At 34.1% G+C, this 22,007-nt stretch overlaps 3 protein-coding genes across 3 annotated transcripts; all 3 read right to left on the bottom strand.

Moving 5' to 3' along the window:
- Nucleotides 1-48: 48 nt before the first annotated feature.
- On the bottom strand, nucleotides 49-2,568 carry LOC139989138 (uncharacterized). The gene is made up of 3 exons (XM_072007151.1): nucleotides 2,440-2,568; nucleotides 824-1,494; nucleotides 49-434 (listed from the first exon to the last, which is right to left on the bottom strand). The coding sequence occupies exons 1-3, from the start codon at nucleotides 2,468-2,470 to the stop codon at nucleotides 204-206; spliced, it is 933 nt and encodes a 310-aa protein (XP_071863252.1). The 5' UTR covers nucleotides 2,471-2,568; the 3' UTR covers nucleotides 49-203.
- A 480-nt stretch (nucleotides 2,569-3,048) lies between these two features.
- Nucleotides 3,049-5,521, bottom strand: LOC139989139 (uncharacterized). The gene is made up of 3 exons (XM_072007152.1): nucleotides 5,379-5,521; nucleotides 3,938-4,593; nucleotides 3,049-3,382 (listed from the first exon to the last, which is right to left on the bottom strand). Exons 1-3 carry the CDS (start codon nucleotides 5,407-5,409, stop codon nucleotides 3,155-3,157), a joined length of 915 nt encoding a protein of 304 aa, XP_071863253.1. The 5' UTR covers nucleotides 5,410-5,521; the 3' UTR covers nucleotides 3,049-3,154.
- Nucleotides 5,522-13,517: 7,996 nt separating this feature from the next.
- On the bottom strand, nucleotides 13,518-21,664 carry LOC139989135 (vitellogenin). The gene is made up of 3 exons (XM_072007145.1): nucleotides 21,597-21,664; nucleotides 14,011-14,705; nucleotides 13,518-13,827 (listed from the first exon to the last, which is right to left on the bottom strand). The coding sequence occupies exons 1-3, from the start codon at nucleotides 21,625-21,627 to the stop codon at nucleotides 13,594-13,596; spliced, it is 960 nt and encodes a 319-aa protein (XP_071863246.1). The 5' UTR covers nucleotides 21,628-21,664; the 3' UTR covers nucleotides 13,518-13,593.
- Between the last annotated feature and the right edge of the window lie 343 nt (nucleotides 21,665-22,007).

Genomic DNA, 22,007 nt, shown 5'->3' with positions numbered 1-22,007 from the left:
AATAGGATACATAATAGGAGAGATTGTAGGTATTTTGATATGAGACTATTTATTGTTTTCCGTTTATTTTTTTATCATAAATTGGACAAAACATTCTATGGTACATTAATATCTTGTCTGTTTTTAACTTAGAGCTTGATTTCGACAGATTATACTTTGTCTTTTTAATCTATAACTGTATTTCAAATTATCCCAAAAACCATTCATTTCATCAGAAATATCCTCTTCGTCTCTGAATTCGCCACGATGCTAGTTATCGATGAATTAGGAATTTCAGACAATTCTCGTTTGGCTGCACGAATATCTCTCAGAGACAGGCTTACGTATTGCGTCATAGCCGACAGTTTCTTCTTTTCCGTGCCCAAAGTGCCCATCCTTGTCATCGACGAGACGAACTGATAGTCGCTCACGAAGACACGCGTAGTCGAACTCTCCTAGAAACCAGAGAAGAATCGTCATAGCATCTAATTTTTTAATTAGCAAGTTTTTTCATATGATATAACTTTCGCATCGGTAAATTCGATAGAATAAAAGTACAAAGAATCGTGGAACTAATAACATCAGATCTACGAAAAATTACAAAATTGCAAGCAGCAATTTTTAAGAAATTACGAAATTACCAACAAGATTAGATTTACAAAAGGATGGTAAATTTACAAAGAGTTATAAAATTACCAAGATGAGATTTACAAGGAATTACACAATCATAAATGGCAAAGAATAATATTAGAATAATTCTAGAATAATTTCCACAAATTTGATGAAAGCTAAAAGGAAAGAAATTTGTTCTAAATCTTTGAATATCATCGAAAAAATCGCTCACTAGATGCGAATCGAGATCCGCTTCGACCACAATATTGGCACCATAAGATCCGAAGTAGAAGGATGCGTAGTTGCTGCAATTATTCAGATTAGTCGTCTTTTGGATCAGTATAGTCTCGCTGGGAACTTTGTTTAATCGTGGCAGAGATTCCAGCTCGTATCTGTTATTCTTTATCTTGTTCATCATTCTTTTGGAGGGATAGTGATTTATCGCAACCGTCACGCCACATTCTCCGATCGTCGTGTTCTCCGTTACGTGGAACGTTCCATCGGGCACGCCATTCAAGTCCATCCCGATATTAAATCGTTCGGCGATCAATTTAAAATTATTCAAATGTTCAACTTCGACTTGATCGTTCACCATCAAGCAGTCGATGCTGTCTTCGCTGAATTTTATTTGGAACGGTTCCTCGCTTATTAGGTGTCTCGATTGTTCCTCTGGTATGTCGATTTTATTGTCGTTTGTGATGTCAATGCTTTGTCGTCTGACGTTTCCCAAATGACAGTACAATCCATCAGAGCCTACCGGCCTACAGAAGAGGTTCATCACTGTGTAGTTTGACGTTTGAACTCCATCGTGGTTCATCGGAGTCGAAGTAACGTTCATCTCCACGTCGAACACGTACTCTGGTCCATATTTCCAGACGCTCTCGTCGACCGTCACCCGGACCGCTGAAAGACGATAAAATTCTGAATAATTTTTATCGTTCGACGCACGTTGTTAATTCTTTCGTACGTTAGATCAGTTAATTTCGTTCGTCAATTCTTTTTCCCTTAACTCTTTGAAATTTTTATTAAATATTTCATTAGACACAGTTTTTATATAATTCAACGCAAACACATGGCATTGCGAGTATTTATTATTAATTTTCTTGTATTTTATCTCAGTCGATTTATTTTTTATAATTTTTAATATATTGTACTTTTGCACTTGATACACTTGCTCTAATTGGTACAGTTATAGTTTCTAATTCATTGTCACACGGAATTCTAAGTTTTCGTTATACACTTTAATTAGATAGTTTTATTTTAGACGATTTACTTTTCAGGATATTTAATCAATTTTGATGTTAATTCTCAAGCACTGAACTAGGCTAGACAGTACTTACTCTAGTTGACACAGTCGCGGCTTCTTCCTTCAACGCAAGCGGAACTCTAAATTTTTGTTGTTAGTTTCTTTTCACGAGTTCTTTTAGTACATTTACCTTTTTTTTAACGATCTTTTCGATTTTAGGAAATTTTAATATTAGCTTCTCCGTTCAGACGTGTTAAATTATTATTAAAGCACATTCTCTACATAACGAAATGACGATGGAAGCACGGAAAAGTTCCAATTTTTCCTTTTTATTTTAATATTCGTTCTAAATTGAAAATAATTTGTAAGCAAAAACGTACGAGTTGTACGTTATGAACAAGCGAATGAGCGAATGATTATTAAATAGTTATTTAATATATCGTTTTAAAGTGATTAACGCCTGTAGACGTTTTTTTGTGCGCTAACGAAGGAAGTTAGGATTTGCAATTAGTTATGAATTATCGTTTGCATAAGCAGTTCCTGGCCCGATTCAGACAGATTGACGATAAAGACATAGTTAAATGGAAAATTGGCTTACCGACCTAAGAAGAACGGGATTAATGAGGCGAGCATGTCGTAGCGCTGCTCTCAACTGGTTTAATACTCTTCTTCGGCTTGAAGGTCCTTTTATATCGCCGATATACTCTGACGACCTCGTCGTGTAATTTAATTAAGCCATCCCACCACCGACGCTGTAATCGCAAATTATGCTACTTCGATCTGGGATAACTCGCAACTTTCGAGATACAAAATGAAATTCGGGGATCTTATAACATTTCTATTGATTCTACGATTACATCCTTTAAAATATATTTTCTCTGATAAAGTGCTTTCGAATAATAATCACAATCTTTTTAAAGAGTATATTAACAAAATTTCAATCGGTATATTTGCTTCAATTTACCTTAATAAATCGACATTATTCCCTTTAATAGTAATCAGCGTAATTTTAATTCGAATTTTAAAAATAAATGTAATTCATTTTTAGAAAGCAACTTGATATGGGGCACAGTGTTCTCTACTATACCGATTGTAGCTAGTTTCACATTATCAGTTGAGCAAGAGCGATCTCGGAGTTATAGATCATCTTAACAGCATCAAATTCAAAAATCTAGTTATTCCTTCGAACAATGAATTGTATTCAAGTTACATAGAGTTAAGAGATTTTATTGCATATAATTTGATTACAGTTCCTTTACAATATTTCTATCCTCTCATACGGAGAGTAACGCCAATCTCCTACGGGAGTTTTAATATCTAATTATTATTATTGTTGTCCGTTGCTTCTGTGGGATGTAGTTTCTCAAATTTGTCGAAATTTAAAAACGGCAGTGGATCCGTAGCGGGTTTTATACCAAGCAGTTTCACGGAAGTAATATCCTGCAGGGTAAAATTTCTTTTGGCTATGTTCGACACCCTCTGGCTTATCCTAGTTTCACTCTCAAACGTGTTATTATTGATAGACATTCTGCTGATATATTTGTCCTGAAAAAAGATAAGCGTTAATTGTCTATTTTGTTTACACAATAATTATCAGTAATTTGTGGTTTTTTACATAGTTATGGGAAAAATGGTAAAAATATATAAAATGGCCAAAGCATGGTACACCCTGTAACGTTTAGTTGGTAATATAACTTTCTATCTAAATTTCACCTTTTTAATTACATTCCAACTATCAGATCATAGAAATTCATATTTTTTTAAGGACACGCTAAAAAGAAATGTACTCCTTGAAACGGCACCTCTTTGAACTTCTTAGATCCAAAGATAAAAAAGCTTTCTAAAAATATTAATAATATATGAAGTTAATAAATTTTGGAAATTCTATAAAACGGCCAAAGGTACATCTAATATTACGACAGTCGACATTTTCGATAAGACTACCTTTTAAATTGTTCGTCATACTCTTTTTGCTATGATCCTCATATTACTCAACATGCTATATACATTCTATGAATATTCGCGTTTTTAAATATCCCACAAATGCATAAACGTACGGCAGCCTACTGATTATAAAATTGGCTAATTTTTGACACATACAATTTCAAAATTCGTCATTGTTTTCTGCAATATCGGATGACATCTGCTATTGCGTTTATCCGTCCACTTCTCAAATACAACGGTCTTCTCTGTATTTCGATTTGGTAACGACAAAACCTCCAAATCGTAATTCTGTTTTTTAGATTGATCGTAATTCTGCTCTCGGTTACTTCTATGAAGATTGTCAGAATCATAGAGCTCGTAAATGACGAACAAAGAGGAACAGTCGTTTAACGGGTAATCTTTATCCCCTGCGTACGAGAGATGTGGCAATACGACGTTTGCGTATTTGCTTAGGTCTATTTCGGTGCTTAATTCTTTGAAGATTTTCCGAAGGATATTAAGTTTTCTTTTGTTGATCGCAGATGAAAGTCCGATATTTTCGATTCCTCGTGGACTGAATTCTATTACAAATGGAGTTCCTATCTCTCCTAGTTCTATGTGACCACCGCTCATATCCTCGACCGTGATACCTTCGAAATGACAAAGTAACTGATCCATCGATTTTGGACGACATTTTAGAGTTGTGGTTACGCTTGTTTGGAAGAGTGCATCGCTTAATAGACCATCCGACAATGCGTGTGTGATATTCACGTCGAACACATATTCTGGACCGTATATCCACGCACGTGAATCGAACGTGGTGACGTTGGCCGCTAAATAAAGGAAATATCGACGAGATTAGTTCTTTTATCAGGATTGGATGAACCCTTAAAAGTCATCGTATTGTTCAAAATCGTTTCATTCAAAATTATTTTATTCAAAAGATAGGATCACGATTCTTTTATTTTAATTTTCCTCGTTTTAGACACGTCTCTTTGTGAAATTTTGGGACAGGATTAATTTCGTTTGTAAATATAAAGAAGTGGTGGTTCAGTCGTATCGTAGATGATCGTAAGAGTTTTGATTAAGATAAATAATTTTGTAAAATACGTAATCCTTTCTATTTCGTAAATAATACAGCGTGCAAGCTTAACCTACATCGCTACGTGCTCTACTAAAAAAAAAAAAAAAAAAAAAAAAAAAAAAAATATTAGAATCTGTACATATTTCAGAAACCCAAAGACTGTAAGAAGAGATCTGGTCAACGTAGAATTTGGTTACTTTAGAAAATCTTTCAGTCAAAAATTCGTGCGAAATGAAACAAAATTACTATTGACATTTGTAACATTAATTCCTGACTTAATAATAATATTGATAGGACACTTGGTATAGACGCAGCAGGAACATGATTCTAAATATCTAAAACCGATATACTGTATGTCTTTTTTATTTTTGACCATCAAATCAATTTTCTTTTATTACAAATCGATAAGACCGATTCTTCAATGTTTCATGCATTAACCGGACCGGATGGGACGGGCAAGAAATAAATTGGTCTGTGTGGGAAGGTGTACTAGTGCAGGCTGTAATACTGATTAAAATTAATTGGCTTACCGACCTAGAAAAAATGGGATTAATACGACGTGCATGTTGTTGCAACGTGTTTAGCCACTGGATTGCCCTCGTAGCAGTTGAAAGCTCCTTTATATCAGTGACAGTTCGCACAACCGTAATTGTATTTGCTAATTCGATATAATCTTTGTCCTACGACGTAGCTGAACATGTATATATATATATACACACAGGTACGCGTAATGCGCGTGTACATCGCATGTAACTTTCATGGTTTGACGATTAGGAGAGTCGTGGCAACTTTCATGAATTGCCTCATTAAACTGAACGCAACTGAACGAAATAGAGATTCCTTTTAGACTATTCATCTTCGTTAGACTCTATTGACTCTTAAGCTCACACGAACTTCTGTAACAAAGTACATAGTATGTTTTTTACTTATTAATGATACTCTTTGATAGATGATAATTTTTTGATCGGTGGAAACTGGCCCAAAAGTTCGTTTTCATTGAAAATAAAATTATACGATTAACGATGTGATCCAGCGTAAGCTGTTACTTTGACACTTCAACGACCGTAATCCGTACCATGAGTGGTTCGTGTTATCGAAGTGTGTTATTCTATTAAACTCGTTACGCGGCTAACGCGAGAGACCAGTCTGCTCGAGTTTGCGTTACTATGTTCCGAGTAGTGTCTCTCGAACTGACCACGAAATTCGGGTTTTCCAAAAATAAGATATCGTATTTCCTTTTGTCGGGACGAAGTTGGAAGAATCGACCTGCTGAAGTTGACCGTTCCTTTCTGTCGCAATGATTCTGTAGATGGATAAGGAAGGACGAGAAGGAAACGGAAGGAGAAGTAAACGGAAGGAAAGACAGGACGAAGAGGAGTTGATGGAAATAGGTAGAATAGGATAAGGGAGGAAATAGGAGAAAAAGGAAAAGGTGAGAAAATGGAATGAAGAAGGTGAAGAAAAGTGGAGAAGAAAACAAGACAGAAGTGAAGGAAGAAACTGTGGAAGAAAAGGGAAGGGGAGATTCTACGAAGAAATGAAATGAAAGAAACAACAGAAGAAAAAAGTATTAAATAATAAAAGTAAGGAGAAAAGTAAAGTAAAGATAGTATTATATATAATTACTTTCGGAAAAAATAGTTTTGCATTAATTTGACTTACAGCTACAGAATCATTCATTAAGTAGTTATAGGACGCACAGCATAAATCCTGCCTTTCCATCGCTGTGGATTTCGTCATACTTGATATTATAAAGTATTATACATGTACATATATATATATTTAATCCCTTGTTGCACGCAAATTACGCGTGAACTTCAAAGTGTAAGCGTATGTACAGTTGTGTAGTCGAAGTGTAGATCTAATCGCAGCTAAATGTGATTGGATCTCAGGGTGCAAATTGACCACGTTTAATTAGTTGATGATGTCCAATTTTCTCTGTTACGCGTTTGCTATCCCTTTGTATTGAATTTTTTTTTAGAGAAAAAGAATAAATTAACTTTTGCTACTGCTTTGCGAACTGTTTAACAATGAATTTTTTTATTAGAAGCAAATTCTATTTAAATTTCTATTAAAATTAATTTCTGACACAATTACAGAACATTTTTCAATTTTTATCAAATTTAGTCTTTAACATAAATAGAGAATACATATGAAAAAGAGAAAATGTAATATATGTATACAGGAGAATAAATTAACTTGTTAAAATGAAGCTTCCAGGAAATGGAATAATCGATCAGGTAGTTATAATAAAATTATTTCATGCAATTCAAGAAACAATTTTTATTGATTACATTTATCGAATACAATTTTAATCATCACATATGTGTAATATTTATAACAACATACATTGATCGATAATTAATATTCGTCGGTTTGAGATGAATTATCGTAAGAGAAAATCTGAAATTTACATAAAAACAATACTTGAAACCCGATGCACACAAGCGACGCGATGTTACCATGCGATTCGGCACGTAATACATACATGTACACATACCTATCTTTAATCGTGCAATGCACAGGAGTGACATCGCATTGTCCATCGATGACAATCGCACAACGACACCACTACGATGTCGCATCGCTCATGTGCATCAGTTGTAACTCTAGTTCACCAACATTTAACACTCAGGAAATTGAATATGATTTTCTATTAATTTTGTTGATCCAAGATAGGCTATTTGTTCTGCTTTATTTTCAGTTTTTTGCAAAGACATTTCTTCATCACCTAAGAGTTTCTATTACTGCTGTATATAGTCATATTTCGAACGGAATAGTCCTTTCTTAAAGAATCTAAAACGTTCACAATATGAAAAATATATATCTTTCGTCTTGCCTACTTTTTTCTTCTGAGGTTAGTACTTTTTGTAAAGTATTTAAAAAAATATACGAATTAATTCCTTCCCCGATTTTCGTAATAGTAAGAGAAATTTTCGCCAATATATTTGACTATCAAACTACGTAGTATGAAAATATCTTTACAATTTAAAAGGTTCAGAAAATATGAGAAATATTATAAAATGTATAATTATATCATTATGAATGTAAAATTATAATTATAAATATTTTAAGGAGAAGCTCTTTGTATTAGCTATAATTATTATTGTGTTAGCTTTCATTTTTGTCAAAAACAAGTAAACTGGGAAGAAGCTAACTCCGATCCTTGTTCAATTCTTATATCGATATCACACCACAGTACAAATTCGCTTTCTCAAAAAATAGCATTCTTTTAATGAAAATACTTTCATATAGAGATATATACGGTATGATCACACATTAGGAAACATCAGATTTGAGTTAGTCGAATTATTTTCAATTTCCTTAAATTTCAATTACACGATATACATTACAATATACAATTATCACATCATTTGACATGTACACAGAAATTTGTTAACAAGTCTAGGACTTGTATTTTAACTGACATTTAGATTAGACTCATTTCTCAGGTACACATATTGGTATGGACACGTATATGTGTCGTATATGCCTGTGATTTATTGGTTACATATAAGATTTAATTGATCTATAAAGGAAAGGGTTCCTTTTTGAGTGAATCACATAGAATTCATACCAACCAGATTATTTCCTTTATAAAATATTAAGTATTAATGATATATGTACGTTGGTACTGAAATTGAGAAATTTGTAAAAAGCAGAATGTATCAGTTTTACTTCCTAGAGAATCTGTCTATACAAATAAAGCAATTCTTTCTATTATATTTCTGTGTCTATATATAATATTTAAGCTTAAAATATAATAATATCAAAGTAAAAGTGGTATAAAACTTAGTTATAAAATAATTAAGTGAATAATTCTTCATTAAACTTATCCCAATTTAAAGCTTTACCACGATTAAGAATCGTTTTTGTAACGTAGAGGCGGATTCTTAATCAAAATCACATTAATCAAAACTCTAAATCATTCTTAATTCTTTCAAAGGAAAATTGATCATTTACCGAGGCATGATTGACAGTTCTACATTCCTGCGATCGTCACAGCGATATCCTCTTCACACAAAATGTACTCGATCATATATAAAACATTCTTCAAATTGAAAGAGTCACAATTTTGTATCACGATGGAGCCAATATTCAGTTTGAACAAAATGTCTCGTAGCATGGACAATAGGTTAAAAAAATTCTCATTAGTCATTTCGATATTATCCTTATACACCATATGAAACACGTATTTCGAAATTCGTGGATCATAGCTCTGTGTGATGAAGGGAATTCGGTCGGTTGGTAAGAAAGGATTTCTAAGTAAATGGACAATACTATCATCTTCCAATCTGCATTCTTTAGAGAAATAACGAATAACGTGAACCATGTGATGTGTCGTATCACCGTCTATCTTTTTCAGTATAGTAAGGTTTCCCGTTTGCTTGTTTCCTTTCTCTTGTTCCATTTTTTTATAATATAACGAATCAGTGTCTTGCGTAAGGAAGATATTAATATCCAAAAAATACCACTTTATTATTTTTTTACTTGATTGTTCAATTACTTGAAAGTAATTTAAATAATCTTCAATAAAATCGCTTAATTGATCGCAACAAGTCATGTAAAAAGGAATTACATGTCCTCGATCGACTGAGTCGAACCAACTTCCATTTCCCAATTTATTGTTCATTTTTGGTAGCCAGAACATCTCTGTTATTATATCTTTAATCGTAGCATATGGTTTCTTGGACAGCTGTATCAATTTTTCCAAGTTAAAGTCTAGAACAATGTCACAAGTTGAGCTCAAGATGTTCTCTATACTTTCAGTAACGGAATGAACATCGATGTTTAAGAATTCAGAAAAGCGTCTTGTAAAAGGAATGAGAATTTCGTCTGGGGAAATCAAATGACCGACCAGATGCAGAAGTTGGTCTTCTTCGTGACATATTTTACGAAACTTGACAGATGTGGTGGATTTAATTGTCACGTTACCATTTTTAACGCGCATATGGATTACGGCTATTGATAATTGTTCGATCATGATCAGACGTAAGATTTCTTTACTGCAGGTCTTGGACTCAGTTGCAGACTCCATTATTCTGAAATAATTTCATTATTCAGTTTTAGGTCTGTTTTGGGTAAAAAGTATTTTAGGATCAAACATTTGAATCTTTGTTTAGCATAATGGCAAAATAAATAAATCTTTCAGAAGATCAAGATACTATTTACTTCATTTAATTAAACGCTTATCATCGAGTTTAAAAGTTCACGTAATTCTTCGATTGCATATTCAAACTTTTTCACATTCGTCTATGCATACGAAAAGAGAAATTATTTTTTCAGGTCAAGGGTCGAATCACTCACAATCTGAGACGAAACTGGTCAATTCCACTTTTTGCAAATTCCTGAATTTTAACACCAGAGTACTCGATTAGCACTTATCTTATCACAATCCCAAATGATCTAATCAATTTATTTTCTGTCTGATTTAATTGCTATTATCTAAGAAGGGTGCTTGTTTTTTCATAGAAAATTGAAATCTCCGGTATTTACGTCACATTTTCATGTCTTCCACTTGAAAACTGATCAATTTCTCAGAACAAAAAAAAAAATATCAAAATAGAAAACTGGCTAATTTAAAAAAATAAGAAATCAACTGAAGAACTAAAGGAGAATTTGACACACAACCGGTATACAGCGGGTACGAAAAGTATTTGCAAACAATCTTATTTTCTAATAAAACCTTTTTTCTACCAGGTTCTGCGTTTCATTTTCATATTAAAGTATTAAATTTTGCTAATCACACGAAAGTACTACTAAATCATACGAAGTTTAATATACCTGAGCCTAATTAATTAATACGTAAATGCTATAATAATAAATACAATGATGTGCAAATACTTTTCATACAATTGCTGTATTTGTTTCTTTACGATAAGGATAATCGAACCCACCTTTTGACGAAGATTGGAATCAACGAAATTCTGGACCACGTTGACCGATAAAGCTTCCTTGTCCCCTAACGTATGTGTATCCCAAAATGCAGAGTCTCTTCAAATAACTGCAAATGATACTTGCTTTACGTAACTATCACAAGATTTCAAGATAGGGAAGAAAATAGAGGAAACGATATGAGTGTCCTCTGAGTAATCACAGCGTCGACTTCACTGATCTCTGATGTGGTTGGCAGGAGGGTGGAGGTAACATATAAATGTTCGCCAGGAGTACCGCAGGCGCAGAGGCACCCTGTTTTGCTTATCTCATAGTCCACGAGTGGGGGTTTCTAGTTTCTACCTATCGTGTGTGAGATACTGCCCCATGCCACATCCCAGTATTGCATTAGTGTATATAGGAGCAACCAGTGGTAGAAGGGGGCTAACACCTGTTATGAAGGGGAAGATACGCGAGATTGGAAGTGGCCAGCCTTTACTCGATCAAAACAAAATCTGACCTTTTTTCGTATCATGCTTTTCTATTGGATTTCTTCACTTATTCGATGTTTGTCTTATGAGTCTTCGTTCTTTCTATGTTTATGTGTTCTTTATAATTCTTCATCTTTCTCTTCTGTTCTTTATGATTTGCTATGATCCTTCGTTGTTTTCGGATGACGCGAATGGACCCATTTAAAATGCACGTTTCAATGTCCTGTCGTGCTGATGCTGGTACATTACGTTGCTGTTACGTGACGGTCTGTATAATTTAAATTGGTTCTTAATAAAACGTAATTTATCTGAAAGTTTCGATTCGTGTGTGAAGATCGTAAATTTATAGAAATTTTTATGACATTTTCCTTGTTTTTCCAATAAATTGTTATACGCATTCTTGGTCTCTATTAGTTTTCAATGAAGTTAATTCCAGCGGCTATGCGATTCAATTTAATTGGTCAGTTGGTTTGTCCCCGGACCAGCCAGGAAGGTCCTGGCGCACGTCGATCGAGCGAAAATAATATCAAAGGAGGAAAAAGATTGCAATATTGTGCAGGTCGGCGCAATATGTCCGAATTTTGTTTTGTTCATATTTTTTGTTTATTTTATAAAAATTTATTATTATATATAACAATTACATTAATAAACAAAAACCGTTTATTATATAAATATGTACAAAAATTTATTACACTGCATTGTATCAATAAATCGTATGGCCTAAATAAACCTTTCGGAAATAAAAACTCCCTGTTCATTTTACAAATTAAAATCCCGATTTTTACTATAGTATATTGTTGAATTTTATTGGAATTTTTTTCATTGTCTGCTATTTGTTCGGTTATTTTCAATAAATGTTGAAAGATCTATGATCTTAGTGATACAGAAAATAGCAGAAACTAACTGATACAGAGATCATTTACCGAGATCATCATTGCAATGCGAGTAAAAGGAGAAAATTTAAATACCCTCCTTCCTTGGTTTATTTGATTATTCGTAATCCAGACGCAGAGCCATGTTTGAAACTCAAAGCCTGTTACAGAAAATACATTGAGAGCTCATTAGAAACTGGTGAAATCCATTTCCATTGAAGTCCGAGAATCTTCTGGCAAAATATTTTTTTCCAACGTGGCTGAAGTTTGAAAATCTCCCATTCAAATATTAATTATAACCAAACATTCAAGTGATTTTTACCAAGAAAAAGAAATTACAACTAACGATATATCTATAGTTATAGTATATATATTATAGTATAATATAGTTATAGTAATAGTGTATATATTATAGTATAATATAGTTATAATTATAGTATAGGTTAAGCACGCGACATGTACTTAACTAGGAAAGTTCATTTCACAGGTAGTATATACATACTCGAGCGTAGAACAGTTACACGCAGCAAAGAGAAACACAATTAAGTTAATTATATTAATTACATAGAAGAGAAAATTTCAATTTTTTCAATTATACGACGTCTGTCCGAAAAGTATCCAATCTGTGGATATATCCTTTTACCTCGATATTCTTTTATAAAAAACAGAGTAAACAGATTTCAAAAACAGTAGCCTGGGCGAGCGCTTTGAAATTGCGTTTCACTGTTCTGCGGTTTCGTTTTCGGGCATAAGTTTACCTTCACTACGAGATGATTATTCGCTCATCCGTTAATAAGAATTGAGATTCGAAGTAAATAATAAATAGATAGAAATAAATTACCGTCGTAAGAAATAAAAAATAATAAAAAATTTGTTGCTAAAAAGATATTATCGACTTGGAAAAGCGCTAAAAAGTGTGAAATAATTTCTACTTCAGTTGTATTTTATTTAGACATATATACAACAATGGTTAGATTATTTATTTACTTACTAGACAGCGCATTAAATATAGTGCAATTTTTTCGAAGGTGGTGCAAAATTAAAAATACTAATAACATGTGATCTATATCCATTTCTAATTGTACGACATCGGTAATTGTGGCGATTGGATCTCAAGTTAATGACAAGCTTGATGTATACATAATTCCATTGACCCGTACACTATTAATAAGTTGAGCGTAATTTGTATTCGCACCGGCACAAGTGGCGTTAATCAATATAATTTGGTCACTATTAATTATATTTACGTATTAATACAATTATAATAATTTGTTAACAAGAAATCTACATTTGCTGAACTTCATTAATTCTTTAATGTAAAGAAAACATGATGTGCTCAATTGTTCTCTCGTGATAGCCTTTAAAACTTAACGTGGGGTTGTACATATAAAGATTAAATATAATTAGAATTAAATATAATTTAATTAGAATCGTGGTCTTAGTAAATCGTTTATTGTCAAGTGATTGTCATAATTATACAAATTATGTGTAGGATTGTACGTATAAATTGTCTTATTTGTATTCAGGAACTCGTTCCAAATTAGTGTACGCGTATAAATTAGTTGACGCAGGACTTCTGATTTCGGGTAATGGACTTTGAGCAGGGTTTATACTCTTTAAAGATAAGCCGATTTTCTGATGCATTCGCATTGTTCTTGGTCTATTCAATGTTCTCATTACGCCCTTAGATTCTGTGAACGAGTACATCTCTTCGCGTGAAATGTGCATCTGGCTGATAGATGTAGTCTGCAAAAGGTGTTGCAACATTAAAAAGTTAGATGATAGACTTGGCTGTGTAGAAATACGAATGTACGATATATAATAAGGCACTTGTTATAATATTAGTAAAACAAATATATAAATATATAAATATATTAGAGTAAAACAAATCTCAACCTAGTTTCTATTTCGTTAATTCTGACAACTTACCATATCCATAAAAGTATTCTTGTTCTCTATACTAAAATCCTCATGATTCCCGAAGAAGTATATCTTCCTATTAGGACACTGCTTAGGCTGTCTAACCTTGTCTATAGTCAGACTCGCCACACTCAAAGGCAGCGTATCTGGTTGTTCAGGTTCAAAGACAATGTCGTATCCCTCTTGTCCCATCACTCCCCTTTCATATCCTGCCCTTGACACTTTGACCTCTACTTCACAATATCCCATACTAGAATCCTCCATGGTAACGAACCGATCCTGTCCATTCTCCAGTTCAAAGCCAACGTTAAGCTGACCAACGATTACTCTTATCATATCCAGCCTCCTTCTAGAAATATTTCTCGGCACCACTAAATTCTCTATCCCCTTTGAATTGAATCTAATCTCGAATGGTTCTTCGTTGATAAATCTATCGGTGACTGGAACGAAATTTTTCGAATTCGAGCATCTATCGTCTTTTGGATCGGGTCTGATGATCTTTCCATTCGTAAAACGGCAACTTAGGGTGTCACTGCCTTTCGGACGGCACTTCAGTTCTGACGCGATCATGGAGCAGAAATTGTCCTTCTCGTGGACGATATTGGCCAGAGACATGTTCACCAGCACATCGTAAGTGCATTCTGGACCGTATTGTTGCCAATCGCTGTTCTCGTAAGCGTTGTCGTAGACGGCCACGTGTGCCGCTGCAATGACAAGTGGCCTGTTAAACTAGTTAAAATAGATCACACGTCCCAGCAGACAGGATGCATTTTACTCTATCTGTCTGTACCACGCCGCGTTTACGGTCATTATATCGTGCAGGTATTAATCGATGCTCGCCGGGAACACCCTGGATACAGTCGCGATTATTAATCGCTATGCCAATCATACCTATATATACTAATCCTATCACGCTGTAGTTTACTCGGAATTCGGTGACATTGTTTTCGCATATTCCGATTACCAAGAAATTTTATTGCAGTGGAGTTAGTTCGTCAAATGTTTGTATAATTTAATTACCTGTACTTTTTATATTAGCTACGTTAATTATGTTATTGATTAAATATACTACGTACCATGTTATCAGGCAATTTCTATAAAAGAAAGTGAGATAAATAAATGAATAGTGAATAAATGAAAATGAATAAATGAAAAAAATTTCGATGAGAAGATTAAAAGGATTTTCATCTAAATCGCTTTATTTGTCTATTTAGCCGTATTTCCTCTATTTAGTAATTTCTTTAGAAACCCTTTTTTCTTGCCATCATGTATATTTTAAAATCGATAACAAGAAGCTTTTAAAAAAAAGACATTTAATATAATGATGAAATTGAAAATTCCTAGAAAATTTATCTTTAATGTATAAAATATATAATATTTTTATTTATTGTACTATATATAAGTGTTACGTCGCGAAGCTTGATATGGATCGTGTTTCTAACTCTCTCTGGCGGTCCTCTAGCGTCATACACAAATCGTTTCATCTCCCCGACGGGATATACAATGTATCGACGAGCGCACAGTTGCCGCCCGGCCGCGAGTTCCAAAAACGTCGATTCGATCCGTTCTTTAATTACACAAAGAAGTCGGCATACGTGATCATCGGCGCGAACGGTGGCGTGATCCGAGCGCGGAGGGGGTCGTCTCCTCGAGAGGACAAGAAATTTATCCTAGGGCAGTCAGTCTTTCTTCCGAAATCTTACCGCACACGTCTTAAACGCTAACGGATAAAATCGCGAATTCATCGAACATCGATACATATCAAAATCAAGTTCTCGGCGTGTATCCATCAAATCGATCCATTTTCGGATTAATCAATTACTGTGCTTTCCGACACGACGAAGTCAAACAATTTCTGTCGACGCAATAATTATTGTAGGCTAGTGAAAATAAATATATATATATTCTATAACTGTGGATTCCAGTTATATTAAAAAACTAATCACCCCTATTATCCTAAAAGAAATAAGGGGATCGCCCTGCTCGTGGTGTCGATTCGTGCAATCGTAGCGGGAATTTACGACTCCCGTTGACGCGCTACATCAAACGATCGCGTCTCCCCGCGACTGGACGAAAATACATGGTCCTTCTGGACCTTGACTGGGAACTTGACTTTGATATGTATCGATGTTCGATGAATTCGCGATTTTATCCGTTAGCGTTTAAGACGTGTGCGGTAAGATTTCGGAAGAAAGACTGACTGCCCTAGGATAAATTTCTTGTCCTCTCGGGGAGACGACCCCCTCCGCGCTCGGATCACGCCACCGTTCGCGCCGATGATCACGTATGCCGACTTCTTTGTGTAATTAAAAAACGGATCGAATCGACGTTTCTGGAACTCGCGGCCGGGCGGCAACCGTGCGCTCGTCGATACATTGTATATCCCGTCGGGGAGATGAAACGATTTGTGTATGACGCTAGAGGACCGCGAGAGACGGTTAGAAACACGATCCATATCAAGCTTCGTGACGTAACAATAAGTATATAAAACCACGAATTCTTGGTAATTTCTTTTTAATTTAATTTAATTTAATTTAATTCAATCTAATTTAATTAAGAAAAATTAAATAAATGGGATTTATGTGATATTGTGCGAAGGACTGAAAAATGACACGAGATTCATTCCTGTAACAGGAAGATATTACGCGAAATATTAATTTACAAAAAGTTACAAATTATATAATTAATTCGAATCTTACATATATTTTTCCAAATGTGTATGTATACAATTTACAGGCTGTTTTTAACAGCATCAATCGCCAACTGTGAAGCTGAAACATACGTACAGGTCAACCATGAAAACTACTAATTTTGACGATATTTATCAGAAATTTGCCGAAGCAAACGCAAGATGCCTGTGTTTCGTATAATTTTATACGATATTAAAGAATTGTCATGACAGCCTTTTTAATATGCTAGTCGTTGCTATTAAATTGTAAATAACTTGTGATCTTTTCGGGATAGCCTCTAGCCTTCTCCCGAAACCATAGTCCGATCCTGGCAATGCTTGAACGAGAAAATTATTATGTTAATTTTACAGACACACGATAACATTGCCATAACGCGGATAGATTTCGTATTTAAATAAAATAAAGGACGGTGAATTTGTAGCAGTTGTTAATTAATGTAGTCGGTGCAGGATCGAATACAAAATTATCAGTGACATAATGAACAAGTCATTTGTTATTCTTTTTTAATATATAGCAAATTTCCCACCATCACGATAACCCCCCACCCCCCGTAGTTTTTATTTCTTTACAAATAATCATAGAACAAACAGGCTGGTAGAAATTTGATTATTATAAAATAAGTGTCATTGGGTAACAGTGGGTTAGTAGCATAAAGGACAGTATCGAGCCTGCATTTTATAGATTTTGTAGATTTCACTAAAACAGTGTGCACGTGCAGGGTATTATGCATTGTTTCGTACATTAAATATTGTCAAAGGATTACCTGGTCCATTGATTTGATACCGGATATACCGCGGTTTTTGACAATTTATTTGTCTTTGACAATTTATTGTGATGTCAATAGAGACCGTACTAGAATGGGATTGAGCTGTTTTATAGAGAAAATATCGAGGAATACAATAGGAATTTTCTCGGATTTTTAAGAACGCGACCTTCAGGTGGAATTTGCAAAATAGAAATTTATTTACATCTTTTGATATCGCATAAATCATTCTTCAACACGATTAAAATTTCTTGTATTATCAATACGGCAGATAATTTCCGGGATAAAAATTCAAACGTACGACCCATTTTCACGAAAATGAGGAAAAATCGCAAAATTGAGACGGTTACATGTTTCAAACAATTTTTATAATCGAAATAAGTGAAATGGCGAGTTAACCCCTTACTCCTCTAACTTCGTGTGAACTACTTGGTATCCCATTATTTTATTTCGAATAAATCTCATTTTTAACATATTTCGTTCTGAATAAAACTCGAGATATCGAGGGGAAAATAGTGATCGATATAGAATGGCACTACGGTATTGAAACGCGACGGTACACAAAGCGGTAGACGCGCAAAAAAGACTTCAAATTGATTCCGGACAAACAGCTAAAGTTCCAAATTTCATTGAAATTTTCTACAAATTAGTAATTTAGGGGGGTTTCGAATGTGACAGAAAAATTACAAATTGCCAATGCCAGATTCAGTACTGTGTACAGTGGTCTGGAAATGGTTTTAATAGCTTTCATTTTAACGCAAATCAAGTTTTCACGATAGACTTCGTTTAACATTTTCGAAGCAAGCACATTTACATGTATTGCAAAAGAAAAAAAGAGATTACTTTTAGAAATAGACTTAGACAAGAAACATAGAAAAATATAATTCAAGATTATTACCTAGAACACCTGTGAATTAATTTCCACGTTGTCTAAATAGCGAGACATAGGTAAATTACATGTATATACGCTGATTATCTTCATCATCGTCAGAGTCTTCGTCGTCACTTTTAATTATCGCAGATTCGAATGTCGATGGTTGCGATTTGAAACATGGTAAGCGAGGTAAACATGGTAAACGATACAACTTCGGGTAGAAGTTCATATTTTCTTCGCTTTCAGAAATTCATGTTTATCTCGCTTCTCACGTCGCTGTATTCTGTACGTGAAAGATATACTCGAGATAAACAGGTCTGAAGTACTCAGGGCTTCATTTAAGTACATCTCCCAGGTTATTTTTCCTGCCATTTTTCCGTGCACGATATTGTCTACCTTGTTTATAAAATTTATTCCTTGCTTCTGTTGCGTTTCCCTCAGATAGTTTGGGGGCAAAACATTGTCTCGGTATTTGCTAACATCATCTAAGGGAAATCTGTACAAAACCGTATACTTAACTTTGCGACTTTGTCATTAATAAAATAGATTGTGTAAACCAAACTGTATTTAGTAGATACTTTCATAATGAAGAAAAGGACGAAAGAAATAAAATTTAAAAATTCTATTTCGCTTCTTAAAATAACGAAAATATTATCTTTATATATTATTGTCTTTAATCACTTTCGATAGCGTTATCGTTGTTTATTTAGATTAAGTTCTACTGTTTCCCGGACGATATAGTCTTCACAAGCCCATCTATTACACTGTGTTCGTACACTTTTCCCAATTATTTTGCACGCGGTCCGTGCCATATTTTTCCCGACAATATACGCGGATTTGCTATTTGATTTGCAACTAAAAGTGTCAAACTTTAACACGTATAACTTTAGAATCAATAAATCGCGACACTCAAAATCGTTGTATTTCGTTTCTGTTCACCGATTACCATCAGATAGCTTTAAGTAAAAAAAGTTTTAAGACAAGTAGCATCCCAAACCAAAGTTCATCTTCGAATTATTTTAAATTTTGATCACTATGCTATAATGTACATATACTTATAAATTAATGATGTGTAATTAACTTATGAACGCCATATATAACTATAAGATACGTAACATTAAAAATTATAATAAGTAAATAATAGGTGTAATAAATAGACTACATAGAACTTTTACATTTTAAAAATATATAAAATCAAACAAAATTTAAGAATACGAGGCATGTTTCACTGCGCACATTCGGCAAGACTAATGCCATGGCACAGAAATATGCTATGAGAAAATTAATATCTAGTGTTTGTAACAACGAATACTAACAACGAGTAATATTTTCGCGATGAAACTCAACCCTCCTCTTTTAAATCCCTCTTCAAGTAAGATCGGCTTTATGTATATATTATGCAGCTACACGCGTCCAAAACGATAGAAATTATCATTTATTGCGCAATCATGTATTGCACTCGGCACAGAGTTAAAAGCTACAAGAGACTGCACTTGAAATTTGTATATTCCTCTTAGCAGCAATTTAAACTTTCATACGAAACAGATCCGATACTTATCGTTATTAATAATTTTTTTAAAAACCTTATCAAACTTTTAATTGTTATAAATTTTGCACTATTCGTACCTTGAACAAATACTTATGATACAATTAGCATACTAATATACATAAGACAGTGATTCAAACCTGTATTTTAATACTCTAGAACAAGCACATGCAGCAATTAGTTTTATTTAAAATTTTTGGATCTTGTCTTCAGAACTTTACCCAAAATCACAGAATTATCTGAAATGAATAGTATCTCGGATTTTGAAGCTTTGAAGACTTGTCGCATTATAGTATAACTATAGTATAAAAAATGACTTTTGGCCATTTTCTCGCGGTTTCTAGCCCATTGCACTACAAGTAAGTTATTAAAATGAAACGAGATATACACAGAGTGAATCAGAAAATATGATTAGCTTAAATTATTTCGCCGTTAGCGATATACAATATGGTTCGAAAAGAGATTTAAGATGATTATAATACATTTTAATCGTCTCTTCTTTTCTCCCATAGCTTCCAAGGTCACGCTTCATTCACTTCAGTTTTTAGATAAACCAATAATTTTTTTAAATCGATCTTTTAGTACATATTAAGACGAATCTAGTAAATATCATAAGAAATATATTTTTACTATTAGAATCGAAGAAATGTTAGAAAAATAACAGTGCACATTTGCTAAATAGTAATTAATTTGCCGTCTACGCAGGTGTATTACAATTGACAGGCACTTTTTTAATACTTCTGCGATTCAGATGGGAAAAAAGATATTTCTTATGTTTGTCGCATTCTTTTCGATAAAATATAGGTGTAAAAGAAAAAGACAGGTTTATCTACAAAAACCTGAATGTGACCTTAAAAACTCCGAAGAATTAACAAGAGTTAACAAAAAGCCCATTACGATCGTCTTAGAGCTGTCTTGGAATCAGTTATATCAGCCAAAAAAATGTTTGATCGACCCACTGACTATAGATTGTTCTAAGCTAATCACGTGTCGTGGTTCGCACTGTATAGGACGAAATAGATATTTTCCCGAAATCGTTGGGAAGTTATTTGTATAATTTTTTCGTACTTTTAATGAATTCCGGTTGAGTGGAGAAATCTGGCGGAAGGAACGAAATCAATATTATTCGTTGAAAAATATCGATGTTTTTCATTCCGATGTTCAAATATTTTCCCCTCCGTTTACATATGTATTGTATGTATGTATATGGTATAAGCGGGCGTATCTTCTCATGCGCGTGCTTCGAGATCACCCTCCAACGTTTACTTTTAAAGCCGTCGGTAGTTGAAACCGCTGGTGATTTAGCGGAAAGTATATCCAATCGGTTGAATCCCACGAGCGAATTAATTGGATGTGTAGGCAAATAAATTCGTGAAAAAACAAGGAATCAGTTCACGATATTCGTGTACCGTAAAACGAGGGGGAATTTCGAGAAATCTAGGTGATACACATTCGCACTTTTCGTTTTTCATGATGCAAATATGATGTCGGCACTGTAAAGTTTCCGATTTTTGAAAGTTGAACACCCTTTTTAAGTAACTTAATTCAAATTTATTTCAAACCAAAAATATGCCGATTTTCGGATAATTTGGTGGGATATGGCAAAGGGAGGAGAGAGAAAAAATTCTGTTGAGAAAATGATGTAATATAGAGTGACGTATGAGCGACGAGTTTTCATTCATCGAATTATCGGTGAAAAAACGGATCCACGTACGTACGTACCCAGAAAAAATGGTAGAATTATTACCAGCATGTCGAACGGCTTCTACTGAGACGACTGATGCGACCGTGTTCTATCTGTCTCCTCTTTATACGACAGATAACTTGATTCATTGCTGTCTCCTTGAAAACAATTTCATTAACAACCACTTCCGTGCGGATCGTGGTTCCTACAGATATCTTCCGTACCGTCTCGCACGCCTGATATCATTTTCCATAGTTTCCAGATTGTTCCAGTCTAGACACGCCTTTAAAGATTTTAATGGGCTCCATAATCGTCGTTCTGGGAAACGTTTAAGCCGAATGGAAACAAGGCAACCAGACGAAGGACGCCCTTTTCCATTTCATTTCGTCTAACGTTCATACGCAGTAGATTTGATCAATCATTAGGATTTTTAGAACGTTTGAAAACGA

This window comes from Bombus fervidus, chromosome 7 (assembly GCF_041682495.2).
Source record: "Bombus fervidus isolate BK054 chromosome 7, iyBomFerv1, whole genome shotgun sequence".
Lineage (NCBI taxonomy): Eukaryota > Metazoa > Arthropoda > Insecta > Hymenoptera > Apidae > Bombus > Bombus fervidus.
The sequence above is the reverse complement of the archived record's forward strand: the minus strand, read 5'-3'. Positions and strand labels throughout refer to the sequence as shown.

Bases quoted from the DNA above. Each gene is read 5' to 3' on its own strand.
- LOC139989139 (XM_072007152.1), bottom strand. From the start codon at position 5,409: ATGCACGTCGTATTAATCCCATTTTTTCTAG. The intron at 4,594-5,378 runs GTCGGTAAGCCA...TCCTTTATTTAG, and splicing joins ATTAATCCCATTTTTTCTAG to CGGCCAACGTCACCACGTTC. The intron at 3,383-3,937 runs GTATGTGTCAAA...ATCTTTTTTCAG, and splicing joins CAATGACGAATTTTGAAATT to GACAAATATATCAGCAGAAT.
- LOC139989138 (XM_072007151.1), bottom strand. From the start codon at position 2,470: ATGCTCGCCTCATTAATCCCGTTCTTCTTAG. The intron at 1,495-2,439 runs GTCGGTAAGCCA...ATCGTCTTTCAG, and splicing joins ATTAATCCCGTTCTTCTTAG to CGGTCCGGGTGACGGTCGAC. The intron at 435-823 runs GTGAGCGATTTT...TCTGGTTTCTAG, and splicing joins CGGATCTCGATTCGCATCTA to GAGAGTTCGACTACGCGTGT.
- LOC139989135 (XM_072007145.1), bottom strand. From the start codon at position 21,627: ATGCTGGTAATAATTCTACCATTTTTTCTGG. The intron at 14,706-21,596 runs GTACGTACGTAC...TTGTCATTGCAG, and splicing joins AATTCTACCATTTTTTCTGG to CGGCACACGTGGCCGTCTAC. The intron at 13,828-14,010 runs GTAAGTTGTCAG...CACCTTTTGCAG, and splicing joins AGAATACTTTTATGGATATG to ACTACATCTATCAGCCAGAT.